This window comes from Pleuronectes platessa, chromosome 9 (assembly GCF_947347685.1).
Source record: "Pleuronectes platessa chromosome 9, fPlePla1.1, whole genome shotgun sequence".
In the NCBI taxonomy this organism is placed as follows: domain Eukaryota; kingdom Metazoa; phylum Chordata; class Actinopteri; order Pleuronectiformes; family Pleuronectidae; genus Pleuronectes; species Pleuronectes platessa.
Genome location: NC_070634.1, coordinates 20,087,792 through 20,115,746, shown reverse-complemented (window position 1 = coordinate 20,115,746; position 27,955 = coordinate 20,087,792). Strand labels below are relative to the sequence as shown.

Below are 27,955 nucleotides of genomic sequence, written 5' to 3'. Positions count from 1 at the left end.
GTGGTTGGGAACGAGCTCCACACATTAACACAGTGAGTTTGAATGAAGCCAGTGACTCTGCAGACAGAAGCTCCACCACTTGTTTACCACCTCCACCATCTGTCCCTCCAGAGAGGGGGGCGGAAACAACATGTGGAGGAACACGGGATTTCGTTTTCCACGGCGCCCCCAAACTCTCGCGATGAGTGAGTCCGGAGGCGAGCTGCACCCACGAGACTGTCATTTCGCGCGCTGAGGCTAAGCTCCAGTCACATCCGCGATCGACAGCTCCGCCGTCCAATGAGCGCCATGCGCCTGGAGCCTGGTGGCCAATGGGGCGCGCCCCATTGTTAGAGCGGGCGGGGTATGAAAGTCTTGAAGAACAACACATTGATCCGTCTCCATCCAGGCAGAGAGTTGCTTGTGTGAATCCCGCGGCTCAGAAGTTATTCCTCCACCGTCGACTTCCCAACTTCACTCGGACGAACAAACAGGTGAAACAACTTTCCCACCCCCCACTTCAAGCTCTCGCAACTTTTCAAACCCCCGCAGCCGTTGAATTAAGCGCCTAGTAGCTAGCTTACTAACCCGGGTTAAGCTAACTCGCCAAAGTCCTGCCTCGTTCCTGTTTGTGGTTTCTTTAACCCGAGTTGTCCAGCCGGTTGCGGGTAAAGTTAGAACCAAGCTAACCGGGATAGTGTGTGTGTGTGTACACGTGGGTGCCGTGTTGTGTTATCGCTGAGGTTTTACGCGGTGGAACAGTAAGTGAGTTAAACGTGGTTCTGCGATAGTTCTGATAATAGACCCGGGATGAACTTGACTTGCTGCAGCCGTGTTGTGTGTCTGTCCCGGCTCCGTGTTGAATGAAACACGTTGGGATTCTCATTCCGGCTTCGCCACTTCGCTCTTTACTACGAAGCAAAACATACCACGCTAACCTTTAACTCATTTCCTCCCATTTCCCATTGGCTTGGGTCGAATCGGGGGGTCACGCTCCTGGTTTGACCGGTGAACACAGGTGGATGGTGATATAACACGGGAGAGGAAGCGGTTTCATTTCGATTTGATCATTATTATTTATTTTCATCATTGCACATGTTCCGCTCAGTGGTTTTTATTTCGAGGCGGATCACCACCTCAGCTGAGAGAGAGACAGAGCCAGGCATCCGCCGGGCTCGTCCCGTGCCCCTCGTTTGGCACCGAACTCGGCCCGTATTTGTGTAAACCACCTTTTCCCTCTTGTTGTGACCGAGGGCGAACCGCGCGTGAGACCAGGTTTCGCTGTGTGTTTTATTGTCAGAGAGCGGAGCCACATTGTTTGCTAGCGCTCCCTCGCGTCCGGATGTGCCTGCTTTAAAAGAACTGGGAGTGGCCTGCAGCTCGGTTTCCCGCACTGTATTCAAATCAGCCTGTTCCCTCCCTTTCTCGCAGCCTGCAGGAGTGAGATGCCCGGTGCTGACAGCAGCACAATGCACTGGCAATACTCATATTTCTGCCACTGGGAAACACTGGAGTCGTTCCTCTCTGCCTGAAGAGAGGCACACAAAGGGCAGATGCTTGTAGTGTTAATGGTGGGACTGGCAGGAGCCTTGTTCTGCTTTGGCCGGATGCACACAGTGGTTTTAAACGGCATCAGTTCATGGTTATTTTTCTTTTCGCAGGAATGGTTTTGAGGGTGTATTCCCATTCGTTTTTTTAAAGCACTTTTAAATATTTGGTTAGGTAACTGCTATAGAAATAGTAATGTTTTTTTTTATTGTTGTTATTCAAAGTGGGTGTGAGCATTTGGGAACAATCGCAACCGTAGAACCAGTGAATCTCTATTATGAGGGACGGGAACAGTAACACATTCATGCATTAAAAGAGAAAAAATGTTGCATTTAAATGGTAATCCCAAAATTTAACATTCACTCCAATATTCACAACAACACACAAACGGCTTCAAGATATTTATCAACAGTAAGAAATGTGTTCAGATGCAGGTTGTGAAGTTACTGTTTAAATCTCAACACCCAAAATGATAATTGATTCCAGTTCGTCCAACACATGGAGTAAGTTGAGCAACTATTTAATTAAACAAAGCCACAATGATGATATACAATATTGGGCTTAAAGATTGAATAATATCATGCATTACATTAAAAAAGTGTTACACTTTAATACAAATAAAGACAAATGTGTATCAGACACATTTTAGTTGTTCTTGAACTATAGCAGGAATTTGTAATGTAGCTTTTTGAATTGATGTCAGCCACTCTGATGTGCATTTTGATTGAATTCCCAATTAACTTGAGGAAGCAAGAAATAAACCAGCATAGTATACCTTTCCGTTCAGTTATTCTTCACAGCTGAGGTTATTCAGCTTTGAAATATTTGGTTTACTTGTTTTATAAATGTGTTTGGAAAATGAATTGGGTCAAGTGATCCCCAAAAAAGGATTTTAATATTACAGCCGGACCTTTATATCAGTCAGCAGGGGTATATGGGCTAATATAGACATCTGTCATCACACAGTTTGTCCAGCAGAGTGTGCTCTGCCTCAGTTGTTTACATCACTAGGCACTATCTTCAAGTCATGTAGCAGAGTACGGGGTCCACACGGTCAAGTGGTGTCCTCATGGTAAATGCTGACATGGTCAATTATCTTTCTTACGGATTGCATTGAAAATTTACTGATAATAACCATCATTTTCCCTTCTAAGGCTATACTGTGTATAAATAAAATAAAAGGATGGCCGATGAATTGATGTGTCTTGGTCCCTGTTATCGGTGTTAGCTCCAAACAGCCACGGGTCACGCTCTGATTTCTAATATCCTGTAAAATAAATGCAACGATTGTTGTGGTTGTAATCGGACCTGGTTTTGCGGTTGACACAGGGCAGCTGCAATGTGGATTCAAGTGCGCACAATGGATGGGAAGGAAACCCACCGGGTGGATTCCCTGTCCAAACTCACCAAGGTGGACGAGCTGCGTCTCAAAATCTCGGAGCTCTTCAACGTGGAGCCTGAATTGCAGCGGCTCTTCTACCGCGGCAAGCAGGTGAGACGACATGGTTAAAACTTTGCTCAGAGAGATGTGATTGATGGAGGCTACTGTGTTTTTATCTCGTAAACAAATATTTCAGTTAAATTTGTTGAATTTTTCAAAATGGTTCTTTTAACTTAATTTATGATTGCTGCTTAACATTTGCTCATGAATAAAATATGGAAGTTAAGTGAAATGCATGTATTAAATAGTGATGTGAATATCGTGTTTGAAAGAATTACTAGCAAGAAAAACTCAAGTCTTGTGTTTAACTTCGTTATGCATCTTTAATCAGATGGAAGACGGCCATACCATATTCGACTACAACGTGGGACTGAACGACATAGTGCAGCTGCTGGTTAGGCAGAAGATGACCTCAGTTGATGTTGTTAAAAGCAAGGACAAAGAGGCCGAGCTCTCTGACTCTGACTCAGGCTGTGGCTCAACTCAGAGCGAGTCTGACAAGAACTCCACTCACGGTGAGGCAGAGGTTCAGGCCGCCGGCACCTCTGCCCAGGCAGTCATCCCAGAGCTCGTTGATCTGGGATTTGGATTTTACAAGGTGAGTTACGAAGCAGGTCTTTGTGAAGAAGGGGTAAATTTAATATTTCGTTTGCGATAGGTGGAGAACAGCTGTTATGTAAATGCAATTATTTGTTCTGTTTCTTTTCATACAAACGTGTTGCCCAAAGTGCTTTAGATGTTAAGAATAGTGCTGAAATTCTTGGCCATGATGGAGTTGGACAGCATCTAAAACATTTCTCATACATCTGGGTGTTTAACGAAGTTGTATTTTCAACCTCATACTTTTTAGTGTTCTATGGAGTGCAACATTTTGTGTCTTCATGGGATTGGGGGAAATAGTCTTGTTAGTTGCCATAGTCCCCATTTTTTCTTTTCAATTTTCACTTTGTAGTGTTATGGTTTTTGGCTTTTTATGCTATGGCTTTATGAAGAATATAGTGTATTATGTGGATGAACACAATAATGTTTGATGTATCACACCATGATATTAAGGTTCTCAACCCTTCTTAACACTCTGGACTGTTTTTATAGATGAGTTTAGCATCCATTTATTCTGCCCACCCCCATGGCTGTTTATACGCTGAACACAAATATGCATTTGATTTGGATTGACAAAGTTACGCTGACCCAGCTGTATTAAAGCCTTTCTTCATCTAGTGTCATATAGACGTGGTGAGAAAGTTATTTTTCTATGTTTTGAAAATGTTTTTGTAGGGATGAAAGTCTGTTTGAAAAACAAATTTATTAATTGAGATGTCTCTGGGGATCCACCTAACTCTGTTCTGTTTGTGTTTTGAAGATCAATGAAATGGTGGATGCAAGAGACTTGAACATGGGAGCGTGGTTTGAAGCCCAGATAACAAATGTTACAAAAGCGCCAAAGATGCCCAAAGACGAGGCTGCAGAGGCCCAGTCAGCAGAGGATGAGATACTGTACCACGTTAAATATGAAGAGTAAGAATCCTTGTTCTGTTAACCATGAATTTTTATTAATTTAATCGATCCACATTCCTTAAACCCAGCTTACAATGGCATCATCAGTTTAAAAGGGATATCCTGGTAATTGTGCAAACAGCACAGAATCGGTACATAAACAGTAGATATTTTAATTATATGATTACTTAAAAAGAACTTTAAATTTAAGTCTGGTCCTTTTCGTCTACCATATTGCATGTTGATGTAGTCCCAGTGGGTATTTAATGACAGTGTTGTCTTGTCAACATTTTGAGCTAATTGTGGAAAAAAGCCAGTTAAGTCATGGATTTTCTTAGTAGCTGTCTTTGCTCTCAGTGATTGACGATCTTATGTTGAGTTTTTAATATCTTAGTGTTGAAGGGAACATGGATCTGAGTGGTGTAGCTCGTCCTCGTCATTGAAACTTGCTTTTGTACATTCAGCTACACTCAGGAAGCACCTGTGATGGTGTGCGGCTTGTGTGCGATCTACAAACTGATGTGGTGTTTTTACTGTTACAGCTACCCAGAAAACGGGGTGATTCCGTTGCTTGCCAAGGATGTTCGTCCGAGGGCCCGCACCGTTTACCAGTGGCACCAGCTGGAGCCAGGAATGGTTGTAATGGTCAACTACAACCCAGATGACCCCAAGGAGCGTGGCTATTGGTATGATGCCGAAATCCAGAGGAGGAGGGAGACGCGTACAGTGCGAGAAATCTATGCCAAGATTATCCTTGGGTAAGAGCATGGTTTCATGTAAGGTGGAGTTCTAATGAGTGAATATCTAGTTGTGCTGGAATGGGAACATTTGTGTCTATTTCAAAGTTTTTGGGGTTTTGGAAGCCACAGTTGCAGGTGGGCTGACCTGTGTTGACTTGTTTGTGTTTCTATATAGATGTGTTTTTTTGCTTTTGGGTTGTTATATGAACCACTGTTATATCTTGATCTTACAGTTTGTTATTTTCCATTTCCTTGAGTTACATTAACAGTTTGTTTCTTTGTTTGCAGCGATGCTGGTGACGCTCTAAATGATTGCCGTATCAGGTTCCTGACGGAAATTTACAAAATCGAGGAGCATGGTTCTCTGGGGGATGCTCCAGCTGGTTCTGAGAGTCCACTAAAAAGTAAGTTTCGATTGTAATGATATGAAACCTTCTTTACTCTAGCAACTTGACACGTTATTGCATGTTGAAATATATATTTTTAATATATTGCATAATCTCTATTCTCCAGGATCAAATGGACCCGAGTGTAAGACCTGTAAGGACGACCCAGATAAAAACTGTCGCTTGTGTAACTGTCAGATCTGTGGCATCAAGCAGGATCCTGACAAACAATTGCTGTGTGACGAGTGTGACATGGCCTATCACATCTACTGCCTGGACCCCCCGCTCACCTCCATCCCTGAAGACGAGGACTGGTCAGTAAAAGCAGAGGTGGAACGCCACTGTGTTTAGATATCCAGATACTTGTTTGGAAATGAAAGTTGGAAAATGTCAACCATGTGTTGACGATTAATAGGTCGTTGTGACAAGGCAAATAATACCAAATGTCCTCAGTATAAGACTGACTTTTTTTAAAGCCAAGAACTAATGATTTCGTCTGTTTTTATAATATATAAATCCAGTATTGAGATATAAAGTTTCAAATCCCCAATCTGAAGGCTGAATTATAGTCCTGCGACTGCAACCGCGGAAGGCCACGCAGCTGCATCGACGGACTCGTTTTGGTTTATACTTCTCTAACATGCTGCGCGTGTTGCAACACAATTCACCGCCAGAACCCTAGGCAGAGTAACGTTTTTTTTCAAAGACAAAACACACAAAGAAGAAACGTCTTCTTCTTCGTCGACTGTTTATTTACATCGCCACTCCGGCTCCTCATAGCCTATTTCTGGCGGACAAATCCGCCAGTCAGTGACGGGTTATACAAGTGGTCATACTTTCGGATCTCTTCTGCCAAGCGCTCTTCTATTTGGTCCATATTCGTTCTTCTAAATCTTCCGTGATTTCCGCGTATTGTGGGGCATGAAACCGGAAACTAGAGTCCGGACGGGATGTAGTAAGCAGACCAATCACAAGCCTTGCGGGCTGCGTGAGGCTCGCGTCGCTTTGTCGTGTAGTTAGAAAAATTGGCGGACGCACGCAAGCCCGCAGAGGGCACGAAAGGGGCGTGTTGCGTGTCTTGCATGCGTGCGTGCGTGCAACCCGACTATAATTCGGCCTTACCGACAACAATGACTCCTCAACAGGCCACTTGTTTTCATGCTACTGTTGACAAAGTGAAATGTTTGCTCATCACTTGTATTCAATTCGTTTAACTTGACCTTTGCTCCACATCTCGTGCTGTTGCAGGTATTGCCCAGGTTGCCGTACCAATACTAGTGAGGTTGTGTTGGCTGGAGAGAAGCTGAAAGAGAGCAAGAAGAAATCAAAGATGGCTTCCGCCAGCTCTTCCAGCCAGAGGGACTGGGGCAAGGTGAGAACTGACACAGTGGCCAGACGCTAAATGTTATCTAGATGTGCAAGAACTTTAATCCATATGTTTTCAATGTTTTGCTTCATGCTTGGTAAATAATAAGTATTGAGGCATACGTTTTGAGATGTATATAAATTAATTAATATTTTATATCTGGGGATTTGTGTCTTATTGACACCAAAGTCTTAACCTACAATCACTTTTGACTCCTCTCTCTCCAGGGAATGGCCTGTGTTGGTCGAACCAAGCAGTGCACTATCGTCCCGTCCAACCACCACGGCCCAATCCCTGGCGTCCCTGTTGGCTCTTTGTGGAAGTTCAGAGTTCAGGTCAGTCCATGCAAAGAGCGAAAATGGATCATGTATCTAACTTTAGATTAGCTGGGATCAAAGTGGTTATAAACTAAATGAACATACGTTTATTTTTATTTTTATAGTTTTGTGATAATGTTTCATTTGTTTGGCCCTTCAAGGTCAGCGAGGCTGGAGTCCACAGGCCACATGTAGCTGGAATTCACGGCAGGAGCAACGATGGTGCCTACTCTCTTGTCTTGGCTGGAGGTTACGAGGATGACGTGGTATGTTTATTAGTTGTTGTTTTTTTTGCTGTAATTTCAAAGTAAAGCTAACTTTTAATAAGGTCAAAGTTGCGGCTCATTATCATAATTTAAGGCAATAATAAGAGTAGATGAGTTTTGTTATATCGTTTTAATTTATGTATTTTACATCTCAGGACGATGGCAATGAGTTCACTTACACTGGCTCTGGAGGACGAGATCTGTCTGGAAATAAGAGGACTGCTGAGCAGTCATGTGATCAGACACTTACCCACATGAACAGGTTTGACACTTAAGTACATAACGCATAACTTTCTTAAATCACAATGAGTTCTCTTTGGCTCAGTTTTATTTTGCATTTTTAATACGTTTTTTCTGACTCTCCAGGGCACTGGCACTCAACTGCAACGTCCCAGTCAATGACAAAAATGGAGCTGAGTCCAAGAGCTGGAAGCAAGGCAAACCAGTTAGAGTTGTTCGCAGCTGCAAGGGGCGCAAGCACAGTAAATATTCCCCTGAGGAAGGAAACAGATATGATGGCATATACAAGGTATGAAGAAACACTACACATTTCCTCCAGTTTCACTTGACATGTTGGATTTATAAGATGGTGACTTCCAGCAACCGTTTGTTTACGTCATGTTTTAAACTTGTCTCAGATTGTGAAGTACTGGCCTGAAAAGGGCAAATCTGGCTTCTTGGTGTGGCGCTATCTGCTGAAACGGGATGATGAAGAGCCGGCACCGTGGACAAGAGATGGCAAGGATCGCATCAAGAAGCATGGTCTCATCATGCAGGTAGATTTTGACAAGATCCATTTTATTATTTATTTTGCATACAAAATAATAACATGTTGGTTTATCTGGGTGTTATGCCCGGTCTGTGTACCTGTCACTGAGTGAATGAGAGCATATCGCACATATTAAACAAGTGTTAGCATTTTACCATACTTACTTTAAGTATGTTAATGTCTACAATTTGACAACGTTACTTGGTTGAGGCTAATAGCTGTAAACTATAACCTGCTTGTTGTTGATCTGATTATAAACTTGCTCATGTTTATCTTCAGTATCCTGCCGGCTATCAGAAAGAGAAGGAGAACAAAGAAACAGAGGAGGCGGCGGCAGCGGCAGCAACACCCAGCAAAGCCAAGAGGAAGAGAAAATCTCAGGGCAGTGGTAAGTTGTCTTTTGGTCTTTTTTTACTTTTGTGAAGTATACACCCTCATCTTTACAACACCTTTATGGAAAATGTGTTTTTTATTTTTCGTCAGACTCCTCTAAGACCTCACCTGCCAAGAATTCGAAGAAAGTCAAGTTAGAGATGTACAAGCTTTCCCAGGCGCAGAAGACTCTAATCAAGAATGACAAGCCAAACAAGAAGCTGTGGGATGAAGCCATGGAGTCACTGTCACTTGGACCGGTGAGGATGACTTTTAGGCAAAGTTCGCTGCTGGATTTTATAAGTTTAAGCTTGATGTCGAGACAATAAGGATTTGTTGTAGTTAACAGTTTGTATAGAGCAAAGTAACTTTAATCCAGAATTTGTCTCACCGCTGGTTCATAAAATATTTTACTGACAACTCTGTGATTAGAGATTATGTATTTATGGGTTATTGAAAAATGGCTTGTATGAAGATATTTGGTTTGTGAAACAAAGGACTGTAGTTAGAAGCTTCATCGTGCTTGATTTTGCTGGTATTTTAAACGATTCACTAAATAGAGAAACTTCTAAATTAGTGTTTTATTTGTAAGTAACAAATAGGAGGAGTTCAGTAAAATCTCTCACTCAGAATAATAACTGTAGGTACAGGAGTGTCTCTAAGAGAAAAGATTTTAATGCCTTCAATTTTGTTTTTGCAGAAATTTTTGAACAAGGTTGAGGAAGTTTTCGGCTGCATTTGCTGCCAAGAAGTGGTCTTTCAGCCCATCACCACAGAATGCCAACACAACGTCTGCCGAGTAAGAAACTGTCACAAATTTGGATAATGACAACGACCCCATGGTCACATGACTGCAATTAAATGCTAAGTAAAATAGCTTTTAAGCTTGTGAGACATTCACATCTAAAATGAAGAGAGCAAGGAAATCCTAAACAAATGGATACTTTTCTCAGAATATGATATATTTCGATTTTCAGCACACCTCTTAAAGGGATATTTTGTGATGAATGATTATCTAATAACCATAAGGTTTTAAGTGAAGTGTTGCAGTAGTGAGATGTTATCTTGAATTGGAGCTGTTACTACTTTTGGCCAGTTGTCACAACCCTACCTTACACACACCTCTGAACTTAAATCGAAACTGCAGTATTCTTGAGATTGAGAGGAAACTTACAATTAAAGAAGATCGTCACAAAATTATTACAAACAAAACTTCATTTAGGGTGAAAGTATACATTGAGTTGAGGCCCAGAGAAATTAAAGCAAGTGTTTATTTGTTTTTTCTTACTTCAGGAATGCCTGCAGCGGTCCTTCAAAGCAGAGGTGTACACCTGCCCGGCCTGCAGACACGACCTGGGCAAAAACAACCCCATGGCCATCAACAAACCTCTGCAGGATATTTTACATCAGTTTTTCCCAGGATACAGCAGCGGGCGATGATCATTGGCTCAGGTCCTCGAGGAAAGCCGATGTAAACTGTAAGGGGAATTTTGACGCAATAAAGAATCAGTTTTCTCTTAATATATTTTTTATGATTTATAAAACTACCATTTTTGTGGACTTCAATGTTACCGTTTTTCACCTTGGATCTGCTCTGATGTGTAGTTACTGATAATTTTGAAAATTCCTTTATAACAGCCTGTGCCATTACTCCTCCGCTAAAATCCTCAGTTGCTGTACTATGTTTTGTTATGTTCCATTAGTTAACGCAAATGTTATTCATGATGATTTAAGGAAAGCCCTCCACGTTTAGCACTCCTTAAGAGAACGTTAAGTTGTTTCCCTTTAATTGTTAGGAGATTGTTATTATTATTTAGTAGTACAATGTGGTCCTGTTGCTGGTTGTCATTTTGATGCAATAGTCTCAATCTGATGATGCAGTTGAGGTTTTGTCTCCTGTAGCTTTTTGTGTTGTTGACCAATGTTTGCAAGCATCGGTCAGCTACACTAGACTAACCAGCTAAAGTCTTCATCACAGGTTTCTGCCACTTTTGTTTTTGTCCTGGCATGATCCGATCTTGAAATTGCATTGCAGAGTCAAGAGAACAAAGTCGTCTTTCGGAGACAAAAGACGCTTTGATAGTGAAACGTAGACGAGACTTAAAAACGGAGAACAAACTGAACTAATTTTTTGTTTTTGTTCTGTGGTTCAACCGTCTCGGAGGAAGTGTCTTGTGGGGGAAACCGTGTCATCAAACTTGGATGGATTTTCTAGCTTGTGTATTGGTTCCCTATATATTTTCATAAAGTTATTTTTATATTTGTATATGAAGTTTCTCAAAGTTTGTTAAAAAAAGGTTCTATGAATTTGGTATAGAAGCCAAACAGGTTAGAATTTTATTCCATGGCATAGATTTGGAAGTCCCCCGTTTTGAAAAGTTTGAAGTCTGAAGGAAGACGCCCGTTTAATCAAGAGTGTATTGTAGAACTCCCGTCTATCTAGCTCTTTAGACCTTGTCCCTGACATTTTAAGCTGATTGAGTCTAGACACTTTATTTTTAAGTTTTTTTTGTTTTGTTTTGGCTCAAATTTAAAATGTGTACTTTTTCATCTTTTATAATCTTACTGCCATCTGTGGGAGGGGGGGGTGTTCAGTCAGATTTTTGTGTCTCCGCAGGTCACGTGATCTCATTAAAGAGGAAAAAACAGGAAATGCTTGCATTAAGTTGAAAATGTTTTAAATCTCACACTGCTCCTAAAATTTTCCATTGAATCAACTAAATTATCCAAATGTGTCATTAACTACTTAAACCTCTAAGTGTCTTTTTAAGGATAAAGTGATGCTTTGTGTTGATTTTCAGCGGCAGTGTGTGATAATGTCCATCGACATGTGCAGCACGTTGAGTTTTTATACGGAGAGACAAAGATTGGCATAAACCGGGAAATGTATATTTTCTATAATTGTATAATTTTTAGTCCGTTATGGTTTCTATATGTAGTTTTTAGAAATTGTTGCACATGTTTGGTGCTAAAATTTGTCAATAAATTTTCTGTGTTCAATAAAACAGTGAAATTATGTTTTATCTATATCTCCAACACGCATACAGAGACACACTGACAAACAAGAGTTTTGTGCGGCTATCCTTGTTAAGACCTCACTTCTAGTCTTTAACATTGACTTCAAGCTTAAAAAAACCTTATCCATGGTCCATTCATGCTTAACTTTAACCTAACCCCACCCAGGACCTCAGATATGACGTTTTGCCTCAGTAGGACCAGGCTTTAGTCCCCTTGAGGTTTACTGGTCATAGTTGATACTGAAGAAGGTCCTAAAGAGGCAACAAAAGCGAGTGCACAACACCTGCCTGGAAGACTTTAGCAGATTATCTTGAACTACAGTGTAACTAGCCTTTCGTTTGTAGCTCTGACACGGATTTTAAAGAAGACCAAATGGTTTAATGATTGATTTAAAGAGATAGTTTATCCATTGAGGCTTCAATATCCCCTTCCATCAGCATAGTGGCAAGAGGATTTTAATTTCTTGGTGAACTCTCCCTTTAAAAGCACCAATAAGAACTGGGCAACCCTGCACATTATTTCAGGGTGTTCTGAGGTTGTAGAAACTCTTAAACTCGCACAGGGATCTTGAGAACATTAATACATCTCGTTAACTCGCATTGAGGGTGTTCTATTTGTCTCATGGCTGACGGAGCCCAGCAGCCTTCACCAAACCCGGCAGTGTGTACGTGCGTGGCGTGCACAGGACGCAGGCACGAGCATGGAGTACATGCCCAATTATCACCGTAGCTTGCCATTGGTTTACTCGTGTGCCTGTCACCGAACGAGCCAATCCCATCACCGGCTTTCTTACCAAAGAACCACAGGATCCGCGTCGTTCCACCAATCACCAGACGTAGTTTATTGTGTGGGCGTGACCCCCGTCGTAGGCTCAGCTAGCTAATGCTAGAAGAAAACCGATCCAGGGAATTCTTACATATCGAAACAAATTGGACTGAGCTCAGCGGGGAGACGACGCTGCTGGTGGACTGCAGGAGGTAAGGTTCCCCACAGGGGGTTTATTTTACTAGACCTCAGGGACCGTGCTCTCCTTCCTACCCGAGTGTGTGTGTGTGTGTGTATCGTCGCGGTGTTTTTGTTTTTTTTCTACTGCAGATATGGAGACAGCTAGTGACATGCTAGCAAGTGTTAGCCTGATACCTCATCGCTGTTTGAACGCTGGGAAAAGCCGCTTCCGTATTTGTGTGCGCGCACCTGACCTCGTAGGACAGACATGGACGTTTGCATGAGTTTGGCTCTCGGCTCATTTTCCAGTGCCCTCCGCTGCGGCCCCTTGTCGTTTTGGGTGAAATGCTAACAGGTGATGTTACTTGTGCAGAGCTATCGTCGCCCTCAACAGCAGCAGCATCAGCCTGTGACAGCGTCCTTTTACTTTCACTTAACCAGATAAGAGCTGCAGGTCAACTACTGCACGGCTCGAGTATTCATGACCCAGTCTTTATCTGGGAGGGCAGGTTGCAGCAGTATTAACCCGAGTTTGAGGCCCAGGTGGAGTTAAAGGGTCAGTGTAGGCCCCTTTCTGTTGTGGTTAGACAGCTGGGGGGTCATGTGGCCCGTCAGTTGGCCCCTCAGTTCACTGATTAGGTCAGACCCCATTGGAAAGATGGTCCCTGCTTGTAATTGAGTCTAGTGAGATAACATCCAATCTTATTTGTAGCATCAATGATAGCTATGGATGTGTAAACTAGTAATATATGGGTTGTTTGAGACTTCTTTCTCAGTGTTTTGTAACGGTGGGGTTTATTTACAAAGTCTATTTGGCTTATATGCAGCATCGCCACTGACCCCCCCCCCCCCCCCCCCCCCCCCCATCTCCTGCTCACACAACCTGCTCCACAGGCAAATTGTGTTTGATGCAAATGACTGGTTGAATGAAAACCATTTACTTTGCAGCAGGAACCTAAAATAAACAGCCATGTGGTGACACTGCTCGTGCCATAAAAGGTGTGTGACAATGAACAGGCAACGGCATAAATTCACATTTATGGATGAGATAAAGTGTTTTAATACGCAGCCCTTGACATGATGAAAACCACGTGCAAGTCTTGCATCACAAATGCAGATGTAAACTAGGTTAATCGTTCCTTGTACATAAATATATTATCAGTATGCCTATTTAGATATTAAATGATGGGAAAGTGTAATAATGATTATAGTGACTTGACTAAAATGATCGTGGTTATCAGTATTATTGCAGTAGTGTTAAAATCTGCTAAATGTCTCAAAGAAGTCTTGACCCACAAAGTGAGGTAATTTCAATAAGTTCTAGATGTAAAGAATATAGAAATGTTTCTTTTAATAATAAAAAATGAAACCTTCAATAATCGAATCAATTGTGCACATAAGAACAATACAATGATACTTAAACAAATCCAGTGTCAAATACCAACACAAGGTGAATATAGCTGACACTGACTGTTAACAAATGCAATTTGGCAACAGTGAATGCTAGCAGTGTCTAGCTTTGGCCAGAGCACTAGAGCTCTCCTGCTGGTAAAGTTTCACCCAAATCACCACGGCAAGATAAAAACCATACAAGTTCCCAGTTTATCTTCAACCAGAACATCTATTGTCAGGAGATTGTGTGCTACAAACTACTTTTCAATGTCAACCTCTTTTTTTTTTTTTAAGACAATTTTGAAACGTTACAGGTGAGATAGTAGTTGAGAAGATAGTTGTCATGGATATACAGTATTAGGCTTTTGGATTGGCGAATGTAGATTTCCTAATTATTTTGTTCAAACTGTTGCAATTTCCTATTGCAAAATATGACATCTACTGTACAATTAATAAAACAGAACAACCCTAGAGTGTATAAGCTGGAACAAGACACAAGTTGTAGTTTTGCTTGAAAACGTTACATAAATTAATAATTCATTTACTTTTTATCAGCTAATAGATTGATTAGCTAATTCTCTCAGTTCTGAAGTTCCTATAGTTCATATATGTTGGCACTCCCACATTGTGCTGAAGAGGTTGTTGTTCTAACAGGACTGAGTTAACATTACTGTTTAACATTGCTGTTGTTCAAACAGAAGCCTCAAGGGTGCTGCAGTTTTTCTCCAACTGTCATTCACAATACAAACTTTAGTTACCAGTAGTACCAAGCAGTGGTGCGGGTGATGGGTCAGAGGCTGTTTCACTGTCAGAATGTGTTTCCCCTTATCTGAAACTGAACCCAATCTGATCCTAACCCAAGGGGAGTTTAACAGGACAAACTGTTGGTGAAACACATCACCAGACACTAAACTTGAATCAACAACAGAAGTTACCGTAGCTAAATTCTCACGGCTACCTACAAAGCAAGTACCTGAGTTAAACTACTTTATTAGTCAAGACCCTTAACAACCCACCCTATTTTGGGTCTAAACAGCACAATGATCATATCTATATTAGTTTTTAGTTTAGGGAAAGGGTAGTTGTGAGTGAGACAACCTTTTTAGTTCCTGTTATCATTTGGATAGAGGTCAGCTCTGAGCCTGTTGGTGACTTTGTGTTGCTTTTATTTAGTTACTCGTGGACCTTTCTGTATTTACTTATGGTAAATGTTTCCTATTCTCAGGTCTATCTTGTAGAAGAGATTTAAATCTCAAAGCATACTGTCTGATTAAATAAAGATGTAATTAGAGTCCCATGAGTTTCTTAGAGAATATCATTGTCATTTTTACTATTTTTAACCACCCTAACCATAGTGAAGATGCCACCTATAACTTGTAGTCATGTTTCAATTTCATTTAAAGAAGCACTCGATAATTCTCATATTGAATTGTAGATTCCTAAACTTTTCTGAAAGGAGCTGAAAACTGAATATGACCCAGTTTCCCACGCTCTCCACTCTAGGTTTACCTGCTGCACTTCCACGACCAAATGGCTACCGACATGCCAATGGACACGGTGCCTGCCTCATCCCCAGACCCGACCTCACCCCCTGTTCTCAGCTCCAGTGCAACCCAAGACCAGATTCCCACCCAGGTGCCAGCCATAGCTGAGAACCCTCCCACAGAAGTGTCTTCAGTTCCCGATGCGGCTCCAGATCATAGCTCAGCTCAGCCTGCAGACCCAGAGATGGCCCAAGGACTTGTTTCTGACTCGGAGCTGCCCCCAGCCCCTCTGCTGCTACCACTGCCACCAGTCAGTGCCAAGAACCCCGGCTGCAAGATCATGACCTTCCGGCCCACCATGGAGGAGTTCAAAGACTTCGCCAAATACGTTGTGTACATGGAGAGCCAAGGAGCTCACCGTGCCGGCCTGGCAAAGGTGAGGAAAACAGACGCATACTCTATAGTATATTATACCCACTTTCGCATCACCATTAACCTAAATGTTTGACATAACGACTCTCAGCATAAGTGGCCCATAGAGGTTTAATACCTGAAACCCCCACTCGTCAGTCAGAACTGGAGAAGCCTCTTGGGTGAAAGCTGAAATGTATTTAAGCAATACAAGCAAGTCCAGTTCTCTATGTGCACTTGTATGACTCCTGGTGATACTATGACCTGGATGAGTGAGAACCTTCACAGATATTTTGAATGAACAGTTCTCAAGAAAGAGAAACCATTAAACATTTGGTTCCAGTTGAGGCGGCGACTCCATGTTACTGACCTCATTAACATGATAACAAGATTATCACATTGGTAGTTTCACAGTAGCACACCAGTGAGGCATATAGTCACATCAAGTGAAAGCATCTTGGAGGGCTTTGTTTAAGATCCAGCGACAGCAAGGCACTGCTGTATTGTCCCATTTTTATCAACACCCATTAAGGATATTAACCATTATGAACAGGTGAGAGTAGTTTATGCAACGCTTCTTTTATATTAATGTAAAACATGCATCGTCCAATATTGTTATTCATCTACCAGTGACCTGGAGATTAGTTGATGATGATTAGATGATAGAATAAAATATACAGCCATTAATGGGATAACAAGCCTGTTTTTAAGAGGCACTGCCCGCGTAATGATTAAAAACAAGACAATTTATTGACATTTTAAAAGCAGAAATCAGCAAATGTAAAAAAAATTCACAGCATTGTCATAAATTGATGTTCAGTCAAATATATAATAGATAGTAGGTGAATACTATTTGATTATCTGAGTAATAATTGTTTAACATCTACAGAGAAATATTATATAATTAATTGGTGAATTAGACAGTTGTACATGCCAAAATGAAGTCTCAACAAAACATTGGTGGTTGATTATAATCTTATTGAATGTAAAACATTTATTTTTGAGTTTGGAGGTCACTTCAATCCTTTCAGTTTGAAAGTTGGCTCACTGCCTGTAATACGAACCGTTTCCTCATTTTCAATAGGTGATTCCCCCAGAGGGCTGGAAGCCGCGGAGATCCTACGACAGCATCGAGGACATGGTGATTCCAGCTCCCATCATGCAGGTGGTGACTGGTCAGTCGGGTCTGTTCACCCAATACAACATCCAGAAGAAGTCTATGACCGTGGGAGAGTACCGCAAGCTGGCCAACAGCAAGAAGTAAGTTACTGCCCAGTCCAGGGCTCTCATTTATACATGTGGTAGTTCTTCTATGGTCCTAGACATCGCTTGTGGAGAAGGAACTCAAACTGATGAGACGCTGCTAAGTTTTCGCTTGGATCGTCAAATTTGATATATTATATTAAGTGCTGATACAACCTCTTATTCAACTTTTTCTGTTCCAGTTGTAATTGAGATATATCAGCATTTGAAAACAGCTAGTTGAACAAATCCCTGTTTGAAGATGTTATTGCTTCTTTTCTGATTCATGTAAAACGGTAAACATGTATGAGAGAGGGAGCACGACAGCTGGGTAAAGAGCTCTGCACACAGCTCTAAAATGGTTCAAGGACACAAAACTCTGAGTTAGATATACTTGACGCTGCTATGAGAAGTGTAAAAAAAGATTGTGACACTTTTGCTGTACAACTCCTCGCGGCCACCACAGTCTAGATAACAATGTGGAAGACTGCAGTTGGGTATTTATTTATAATTTCTGCTGGAAAAAAGTTAAAAGTATTTGAAAAAACATGAATCTCTAATAAAAGTTTCAAAATTAGTACTTTCTCTGCTGCAGTAACTGATCATGTCGGCATGAATCAGTCATTGTAAAATATACCCTGTTGTGAGCATTTTGTATTGGTCCAGTTTCCTGTGAAGTAACTCAAATGCTAATTGAAACCGACACATTGCTGATCTTACAATGATGGATGCCTGCCAAGATGAGGGTGTAGCTGAAAGGCCTGCTCTCTGCTCGCTGACAGCACATCTGGTCCTGTTCTGTTTTTAGGTACTGCACACCTCGCCACAAAGACTTTGACGACCTAGAGAGGAAATACTGGAAAAACTTGACATTTGTGTCGCCCATTTACGGTGCAGATGTCAGCGGCTCCATCTATGATGAGGTGAGGCACCTGTGTGTTAGGACTCATCGGTAAAGGAGGATTTACCAGCCCATCTCATTTTTATTATCTTGAACAAGGTCATTTGTCATACCTAATTGATATTACAAAAAATGATTTACTACATACATTTTTAAACTCTTTTTTTTTTTTTTTTATGACTATATACTATTTCATCTTAATTTGTCTGAATTATCTATTTATTAATATCATTCGATAACTTAATCCAAAATGTACCATGATTATTGTGTCCACTATGTATATTTTAGATACATTGATTTATGGATCATTGATAATTCAAATATTTTTCCCTGAATATAGTGGCTTAATGTTTCTGCTTTCTGCACCACATGCTGTTACTTTATTACCTCGCTCATTGAATGAGACGTTATCATTTTTTGTTCTACTACAGCACCACCTTGTGGTAAAGAATTGATAGTCTTTCTGAATCCGACTTATTCCTTCATTCTGCTCATAAAAATGCCTCTTTTTGTCAAGGACATCCGAGAGTGGAACATTGGCCACCTCAACACATTGCTGGACATGGTGGAGCAGGAGTGCGGCATCGTTATTGAGGGAGTCAATACACCGTATCTGTATTTTGGCATGTGGAAGACCACATTTGCATGGCACACTGAGGACATGGACCTCTACAGCATCAACTACCTGCACTTCGGACAGTCCAAGTCCTGGTGAGTCACATTTTTATTTTCTTGAAACTTCCTGTCCAACCTCACCTCTGTCACATGCCATTTTAAGATTTTAAATAGGCTTTTATGTCTACTTGCTGCCCAGGTGCAGAGTGTAAATATAGCTAACAGATATTTACCAACATGGTCGGCTGTAGTTGTTTAATTAGGTAGTGAACATACAAACATTGACAAATAAACACAACTTCCTGTTTGATGCTTGTGTTTTGGAAACAACATACTTTTATATACTTGCTTTATCAAGTGATTTGGTTTTTGCTGTTGACGTCAGTTGTGTCTCATTGAGATGTTGTGTTTTGCTTGGTATACAAGGGCTGCTGGCTGGTATTTTCACCCTCTGAAGGGTCATTACTTGGCAAATAAGCTTTGGAGATATTTGATCGAGCTTGAAATCAGTTTGTGTTACAGCTGTATTTTGACCTTTTTTAGAACTAGAACCAACATTTCATGAATAATTCTAGAAATCGGTTCTGTTCATCCTCTAGTTTTGCAAATGCTTTCCTCTTGTTTTCTCCTCAGATCATTGTAATCTCTTCTCAGATTAAAATTTTGGTTTTCTGCAAACTTTGCTGAAACCATTTAGCAGCTGGTCCACAGTAGAGGTTGTATATACATAGTTGTATTGATTTGAGCTGTTATTTCGCTCACTTTCGCTTCGATGCATCACTCTTACATTTCCTTTTGTGTTTCTGTCACTCACCACTGGAGGGCCCTGGTACTCAAAGAAAAAATACTTGTCTCTTTTCCTATTGTCTGTGGATGTTTTTTCCTCCTGTGCTTGCATACGTGTTCTTGTGCTTTCACAATTTCCCCTCAATATTCTTTTGATCCCTGACACTGCAGGAAAGAAGCAGAGCCAACTCCTTTTACGTGTGTGTGTGTGTGTTCCTAAACTTCCATTTTTTGTTTGTTCTCTCATCTGTCTTCGTTTTTGTCACGGTATGCCTCGCTTCCCTGTTTCCCCCCTTTCCTCTTCGTGTGTCTGTCTTTGTGAGGGATATAACAGTTCCTGTGATGTGATCTCATTAAAAAACCATCTACTTGTCTCGTTTTCACTCCTCATGGAGAGTGTCTCTGTATCATTACAATTAACTGACGTGTCAACGTACAGAATCTCGATGTGTGTCGATAAACATCCATCGAACTTTGAATCTCAGTCTGGTTATACAGGCCGAGCAGTGTCGGTTGTACCATGTTTATAGAAAACATGTGTTGTTTACTCTCTTGAGCCATAGTTGTTGTTGAACCCCCGCTCTGGTCAGATGTTTAACAGATGTAGTGCTTAAAGGGCAAACAAGTTGATGACACCATGACTTGGATGGTGCCAACTTCAACAACACACCTTATTTGAATGGTTTGAATCAATGATTAAAAACATGCAACCAACATTAGTAAGATTCTAGATGCAAGCATATTTAAAGGTCTGCCATTGGCTTTGAGGATCTGTGGAGAAATACTAATGCTACCTTAATAAAAGTTAAAAAATAAAATTTAATCTGTGTGTATTAAGTCAGAAAGAAGAGAGTTTACCAGACCTCTGCAGTAATATTTTTAAATCTCTGCTTGAGGCCAGAAGCTTCAGGCTCCATTTGAGACAAAAGTTCCTCCCTGAGCTGATGGCTGAGGTCTGCTGTGGGTCATGTAGGTTTGATAAGGAAGAAGAACGTGTGGAATTAAAACAAATATCTATCTTTCTCTGGTTCTGCTGCATCCATTTTTATAAATGAAAAAAAAGAACCAACCCTATATTCTATCTCCCTAATTGAACATATGTAGTGAATTGTTGTCGCGAAGAATTTAGGTTCTAATCAGTTTTAAATGTAAATGACTTTCAATATTTGATAGCAACTTGATTTACTTTTGTGATCAAGAGCCCTTTCTATTGACCTTAACCCCAGTCTTCACAGTAACCTGACATATTAATATATTGTTTTGACTGGGCCAACTAACTTCAAGCTTGTCATCTTTTGATGTCAATGTCACTCTCGCTTCTTTTCCATGGGGCGGCTTTGCTCTCCCCTTTTCTCCTGCGTCGCTGTAGCCCACACCTATCGGCCTGAGCAGAGTGACTTAATGACAGAATATCAAATACTGTTATCCATGGATATAATATATGATGTGGCAAAACATATATTCTTTATCATTGCACAGTATGTTAAGGATGAGCCCTGTCTGTGCATTAATGCAGGAACTCTTTTACCCATATTGAGAATAATCTATGGTCTTGCATCTTAACTTCTCTGCCTCTTTCCTGCTTCCCTTTTTACTTCCATTTAGTTTGCCCCGACTGTCGTCTCTGTCAGCTCAGACTAATTAAATCCCAGATGGTTTGATGAACATACTTCATTTCCATTTTTAAACATCTTTTCCTTGTTTTTGTCAGATTCTCTTCCTTTAGTCACCTGGTTTTGTTCTCCCTCTCTGTCTCAGTGCACACCAAGCATCTCATCTTTATTCTTCTGAAATTGAATCATTTTACTTTTATATTTGTGTGTGGTGGGATAATTACTGGCACACACACACACACACACACACACACACACGCAAGGATGTGTAAATGATCTCAGCCACAGCAGTCAGTCAGTGTCTTTATCCTTCCATCATTCTCTTTATTTTTATTGCTGAAATCCTGTCAATCAACCCTCTGCCCCAACACACACAGCAGTCGATCGGCTGTCAGATGAAAGATTCGCCTCAGAACATGTGAGGGGAAGGTGGGCAAAGGCTGACGAAAGAGAATTTAAAGGGATTTTTGGAAGCGTAGCCCAGCTGCAACTTCAGGGAATGGAGGAATTTTTAATGAATCCTCCAGGCCTCAGCTTCCTCTGTACTCCAGCGGTTTTGACTCATTCTCGTTTGACAGTTTTCTGTGGCTGGACCAGTCACGGTACAGAGCTACATCCCAGATTGTAAGCGAGTGATAGAGTTGACTTTGCGATGAAGATGCACAAGTTGCATTTTCTGTCACGTCTTCGCGTGTCATGTTGAGGGATACAAACATAAATAAGATATTTAGAGTTTTGGATCCAGTGATGGATGCAAAAGAGAAATGGAGGAAGTAGTTGGTATTATTTGCTCACTTTCTCGATAAAAACATTCAACCAAACATTTCTGTTGCTTACAATATCTTAGCTTCTCCTAGAGCAAATAATCCCAGTACGCTGTCTGGTCTACAAAGTATTATAAAACTCCCTCCATCTGTGATCTCAGGGACATGCACACCTGGTATTTTAAATTAAACTTGTATTTGTAAAATTAGTTGTGACCCACTTGATTTTAACTTAGATATACTGGGCGGGAGAAACTTTTTTACTGCCACAATAGGAACAGCTCTTGATAGAAATGACCTTGAACAGTAAAAGCCTGAAAAAGAAGAATGCACAAACACACAACGTCTCTGTGAATGTGACAAACATGCACAGTGTCGCTCATAAAGAAGTCTGATTTCCAGCTGCTAGGAAAACTGTCTCGCCGCTGACAAATCATACTTTTCCTCAGAGAGGGGGAACATTTCAGGCCATCTTCATTTACTGCTTTGTTTGGTCTGTTTCTCTCTGCTGCCAGAGTGACAGACGTGTTGCTGCCATGGAAACCGGTGCCTCAGGAGGGGGGGAACAGGAGAAGACACGCTGATCGGCTGATTTGTTTAGTTTGATGCTGGGATGAAAGGGATTGTCTGAGGGATGTTCTGTGGAGCCGGCTGCTCTGAAACTTGTGCACATTTACACAGAAAGCTCTGAAATGCGAGGCTCCCGGTGGACAAAAACAACTCGGGAAATCTTGAGCATTTTGGGAAATGTACTTAATTGCTGTCTTGTGTGAAAAAAAGATGAGAAGAGCTCCATCAGTTTTAACTTCAGCGCACGGTTATAGACTGGCTGAACACAAACACTTCAACTTAACGACTAGTGTGTTGCTTCGTCCCAGCAAAACTTCTGACCTGACGTCAAGTTTTTAAATGTATATTTAGCCATTGAAGTGGAACACACTACTAATGCAATCTATTCCTCACAACACACATTATAGGATGCAGCAAAACTTGGCAAGTGTTGGATAAAACAACAGCTGAATCATTTAAAACCTTTATCAACAGGATGCAGAACAATATGCACGGTGCAGCTGTTGGCCTATGAGAAGGGATGACAAAGTAGTGGGTTATGAAATATTCTATATGCTTGGTGATTCTGTGTGTTGTGCCCCGACCATGAGGGTGCAGGTTTGCATCTATCTTCAACCACTGGACAAATCCTATTATATACATACGGGGGTATATATGTTTTATATTATGCCAACTTTTCCTTCATTGAAATTAAAAGAAATTGCATAATATTGCCTTGCTTTGGTATCGCAATATCATAATATACAAGGTTAAACCTCCAGTATCATGATGCGTACCTCCATACTCTTCCAATACACGGCCCTATTACAAATGCACAGTATAAGAAAGTAAACAAGGCTTAGTGATGCCTGCGATGAGTCTGGGCTCTATCTGCACTTATTGGAACTCCCGAGAAGAAGCAGACACAGCTTGAGTTAATGCAATGAAAAACTCAAGGTCACGTCTCATAACTCTTGACCAATAAAATGAACCCTCATCTGACATTTTTCTTTTGTTGACATTCGCCTTAGAGCCACAGGACAAATTGCAACTCATTACCTGATTCAATTGTCTCAGTCATTACCCGTTATCTTCAAGTGCAGAACGCACAAATTAAAAAATGCTCAAAACTACAGCAGTGGCAGAGAGGGTAATTAACAGCAACAATGTGTATTTAAATACACATGTTCCTTGTCACTTGCGTGCTCCTGAATTGCATCAATCACTTGGGTAAAGAGCTTCTGATGGTGGTTAATTGTGTAAATCCAGGCTGTAATAATACAACACCCAGGGATGCTGCACCTCTCTGAAGTTCTCAGGTTTCATCTAAAGGTGGCAGTGTGGCACCATGGCTGGGCCCCCTTGTCTGAAATCATCTTCCTCTTTTATTTTCTCTGTGTTTATTATTTGTTATCTCTCTCCCTCCTTTTCTCTGTGTCTCATGCTCCTGTTTGTTCTTTTTTTCTCTCTCTCCCTACGTGTCGTAGCCTCTCACCATCACTCAATCGTTCTTACTTTCCAACGCTCTCCTTCTGTTTTCCCTTTTTCTTGTTGTCAAACATTCATGTGGTTGTGGGGCTCGAGTAAGGAAGCAGAAGTGTAGTAGACTTTTTCTTTCACCCATAGTTCATTGCCTAGGGTCTCTGGAGTCTTCAGCAACCCAGAGGAAATAATTGTGGTAATAAAAAGCATTGTAATAACGTCTCAAAGGGATGAGAGCTGAGAGTTGCTGGCTCCATCGCTTCATGCTGTTTAACAAATAATGCTGCTGTCTAAATGCAGCATCTGATGTTTGGTGTAATGATACAGACTTTACAATTCCCGTCTATTGTATTAACAGCACAGACATGTTGACTTCCTGGTTATGTTAATATTGTCTCCACTTTCAGAGCAACACAGGGCTTCTTTATTTGCACAGTAATTCATCCGAGTGGAAAAACACAAAGACAATTCATTCATTCCTCCCTCCGCACCCTGCAAACATTGACCAAAGCAGTGATTGGTGGGCATGATGTGTGCATGGCATGCTAAAAGGGAAGGTTGGGCAGGGAGGGGTGGTGAGGTGTGGAGCTCGGGTGATTTCATTTCTTAAAACGTTAAGTGCTGAGGGCTGTAAAATAAGCCAGCACTCCCCAAACAGACATTTCTCTTGGTCCTGCCCTTCACCAGTCATTTTTATCTTTCCCACCAAACCTCCTGTTTCTCCTCCTCCGTCCCTGCAATTTATTACTTGTTTTAAGGCTGTTATGTAAGGCAGCGTTTTGTGTTTTCATACTATTGTATTAGCTTTGATTCTTAAGGTGTGTTCAGAGGTGTGTCCTCTTGAGCAAATCCAATTTGCTGGAGTGATCGTGAAGCTCTTTGATTTTTATTTAAACATTTTTGTTATTGGTCTCGGTACCATTGCATTGTTCTTCTCATTTCTGATAATATCAGTATAGTTGCCTTGCTCATATGGTCGTGTCTTTGCCTCATCTGCAGCTGCAAGACTCTTTAAGTATATATTTAATATTTAATACCTTTTTTTAGAAGTTGCATGAGAGGAATAATGGAAAAATGTTCAGTGGGGATTTGAAGGAATATTGGAAGAGGAAGATTTAGAAATGTAACCGGTTAGAATCTAAGGTGAGATTGTTTTTGATGTCAATGCAGATGTCAAACTCTTGTCCTTCTGCTTCGTTTAATCTAAGGAAAGACAATCTTTCACCGAACTCATCAGGATTTTTCCCCTCTCTGTTTGCAGGTACGCCATCCCACCTGAACACGGCAAGAGGCTGGAGAGGCTGGCACAAGGTGAGGACCTGTTTTCAGTTCAAATCCGTCATACCTTGAAAAAATACACGGTAGCACACATCTCAAACACACTTACCCATTCTGCCTTCCACAGGAGAATAGAAAGTGAAGTAGCAGCTCTCAGCTACATCCTGTCTCGTTCCCCCTTAAGCACAGCACGCTTGACGCTGTTAAGAACGCTTTACCACTCACAATAAACAACCTCTCTGCAGTTTCGTGTCTGGCTGACACAGTGGTCCTTACAGCGAACAGTAAAAATACACTGTGGAAAAATATGTTTTGCTTGCATTCATTGGATGAAAAAGTTTTCCATTCAGCTTTCCTAACCACTTATAAAGACATAGATTTGTTAGTCACCTGGCTGTGCTAAAATGGAGCGTGAGAAGGACAATCAGCCAATTGTAGATGACGAATTTAGAGGACAGGCAGGCTGAGGTGAGGCCAACAGCATCAAATATCTGTTCGGCACAAAGAAGATGAAACCTACAAAGCTTCTACAACAAAGTCAAAGTGGTGATCTGTGCGCTGATTGACGGACAACGTACCCCCACCTCCCCCCACTGTCATGAAATGAAAATCAAATGAATCATGGATAAGAATGCTGCCATCCACTAACATAGAGGAGTTGGGGTTTATCCCATATTATGCAGCCAGCCACCCGGGGATGATCAAAACCCTTTCTTTTTATACAAATTGAACCCATTACAACCAGATAGCATGATGGTGTCAGACTCCACCTCTAATTTACCTGAACATTAAACGCTTAGCTGAATGCTTCTAACATGAGTTTTTTTTTTTCATACATTTGTGTCTGACTCAGATAATGGGGTCTGAAGTGAGATAGTCTTGAGTCATTCTGCCTTGAGTGTTTCGTCAACCATCTGCCCCCCCCCTCTCTCTCTCTCTCTCTTTGGCACAAGATGTCTCCTTGCAACTCTCTTCAACACACATTCTCCTCCTAGTCCTTGTTTTTATCACTGAAGATTAACTTGTGAATGGCATGTTGTTCAGAGCACGGTAGAAGACGTGGGGACGATGAGGGAGAGTTGTTCAATCCAAACTACATGAAATAGACACATCGTTTGTCCTTGTTGCTGCGAAGGGCCCAGAGCAAATCAATAATCACCAATGCAGAGCCGCTGTCACTTGCTATCTTTCACTTATACGAGAGTGTGTGTCATATGTTGTGCACAATATGTGACAGACAAGTGAGCCTCCCTTAAAAAGGAAAAACGGCACAGTCCACTTAATATGAAACACCTTTCACAGTGTCAATAGTCCTGTGGCTTCAACATTATAAAGTGATTTAATATTTTAACTCATAAATTTGGCAACGTTTCTGTGACAGTATCATTTTTGGAAGTGGTGGACCTAAAAGGCATGCAGCCATGTTGATCATCAGCAGTGAGCAAGTCCCATTTGTTACCCTGACTGTCATTAGTGTCTGTTCAACACGATAAAAACACTTCAAAAACACTATTAAGAAGAACCACTGCCTTGGATAAATTAGACCAGTTTTAGTATCAGACATTCATAAAAGACAATGGATGTTTCTATTTATTTATCTCAGTTCCGCAGCCTTTGTGTTCTTTACATTGATTTACTGCCCTTCTGACAGACAACTGAAATAGTACAATTTAACGTCTGTTAAAGTCTCAAAGTCCACGTTCCCACTGGTGAACTCCGGGCGAATCCATTTACCCTTACTCCATGAACTTAACATTCCTTCGAAGAATTGCGCGTCATATTAACATTGAATACAATTTTTGAAAACTGTGAGAGTCCTCACTTGCAAAGAAATCCACAGCTTTTCACAGTTAGCAATATTTTTTGTTTTGGCTTGTTGGAGTGCAACTGAAACACTTTTTGGCTGGAAATAGTCATTTTCAACTGAGAAAATCGGACCTCCAAATTTGGTTGGAATACAGCAAGCATAAAAAAATATAATCAACCCTTGCCAGTTGGACTGATACTGATAATTTACTAAGTCATTGAGAACTGTTCAATGCGATTGTTGAATGATAAATAGATAAAGAGACAAAATGATTTGATATCGGATTTGAACGCGTTCAGATTTGATAGGTGAATTCCATACTGAAACTCTAGATATGATAAAATGCTCTCAAATGCCAATCTTTAAATCCATGCAGTAGGCATCTGTTGTCATTTTCCATATCGGCGTTCAGCGTTCACTCACAGTCAGATCGCAGCCCTCCTCTCTTATCTAAGCAGCTGGCAGTGGGAGGGAAGCAGCGCCAACGTTATTTAACAAGCACCCACTGACCTATCAAAGCCATCGTCAGCGCAGGCAGCCAACTGTTAACGAGATCCTAAAAAGACAGCTATGAGTGTAGTAGGAATGCCTAATGTGGCTGGGACATTGGTCCTGTTACTTGAAAACTCCTCTCCATACATTTCGACACAGCGACAGCCGTTGCTCTCATCACTCCTCATTTCCTCGTTACTTCATTCAATGCTTCAGACTTTTTTTTAGTTTTTTGGTGTGAGTGGATGGGTGGGTGGTGGGGGGTGGAGGGAGCAAGGTTGGAAGTAGGAACTTAATTTTCAAACTCGAAAGGACAGAATGAAGCCTTTAAGTTAATATTACCCCGCAGAGAGCTCAGAGAGCCAGCTGCATTTTAATGGGGATTAATACCCGGGCTGTGTCGGCACATTATTCACCTTTATCAGCTCCAACAAGCCGCCAGGCGACGGGAGAATAGAGGCCCTCTCTGCCTCTCTTGCTTTGTAGAGTAGAACAGAG

At 41.2% G+C, this 27,955-nt stretch overlaps 2 protein-coding genes across 4 annotated transcripts in view; both read left to right on the top strand.

Moving 5' to 3' along the window:
- Positions 1-334: 334 nt before the first annotated feature.
- On the top strand, positions 335-11,694 carry uhrf1 (ubiquitin-like with PHD and ring finger domains 1). The gene is made up of 17 exons (XM_053430295.1): positions 335-473; positions 2,857-3,019; positions 3,300-3,566; positions 4,329-4,483; positions 5,005-5,220; positions 5,491-5,606; positions 5,716-5,902; positions 6,837-6,960; positions 7,182-7,289; positions 7,433-7,537; positions 7,693-7,799; positions 7,904-8,066; positions 8,176-8,313; positions 8,586-8,694; positions 8,790-8,938; positions 9,379-9,477; positions 9,972-11,694. The coding sequence occupies exons 2-17, from the start codon at positions 2,867-2,869 to the stop codon at positions 10,116-10,118; spliced, it is 2,343 nt and encodes a 780-aa protein (XP_053286270.1). The 5' UTR covers positions 335-473; positions 2,857-2,866; the 3' UTR covers positions 10,119-11,694.
- An 841-nt stretch (positions 11,695-12,535) lies between these two features.
- The window catches only part of kdm4b (lysine (K)-specific demethylase 4B), a 40,498-nt gene continuing 25,078 nt past the window's right edge, over positions 12,536-27,955 (top strand). Inside the window, exons 1-7 of one of the 3 annotated variants that reach the window (XM_053430769.1) lie at positions 12,570-12,673; positions 13,590-13,640; positions 15,537-15,953; positions 17,013-17,188; positions 17,979-18,093; positions 18,589-18,782; positions 25,142-25,191. In XM_053430769.1, the coding sequence (XP_053286744.1) occupies positions 15,564-15,953; positions 17,013-17,188; positions 17,979-18,093; positions 18,589-18,782; positions 25,142-25,191 (925 nt within the window). In that variant the 5' untranslated portion in view covers positions 12,570-12,673; positions 13,590-13,640; positions 15,537-15,563. Of the gene's footprint in view, positions 12,674-13,589; positions 13,641-15,536; positions 15,954-17,012; positions 17,189-17,978; positions 18,094-18,588; positions 18,783-25,141; positions 25,192-27,955 lie in introns of all 3 variants that reach the window. The other 2 variants (XM_053430767.1, XM_053430768.1) reach the window with 2 other exon arrangements.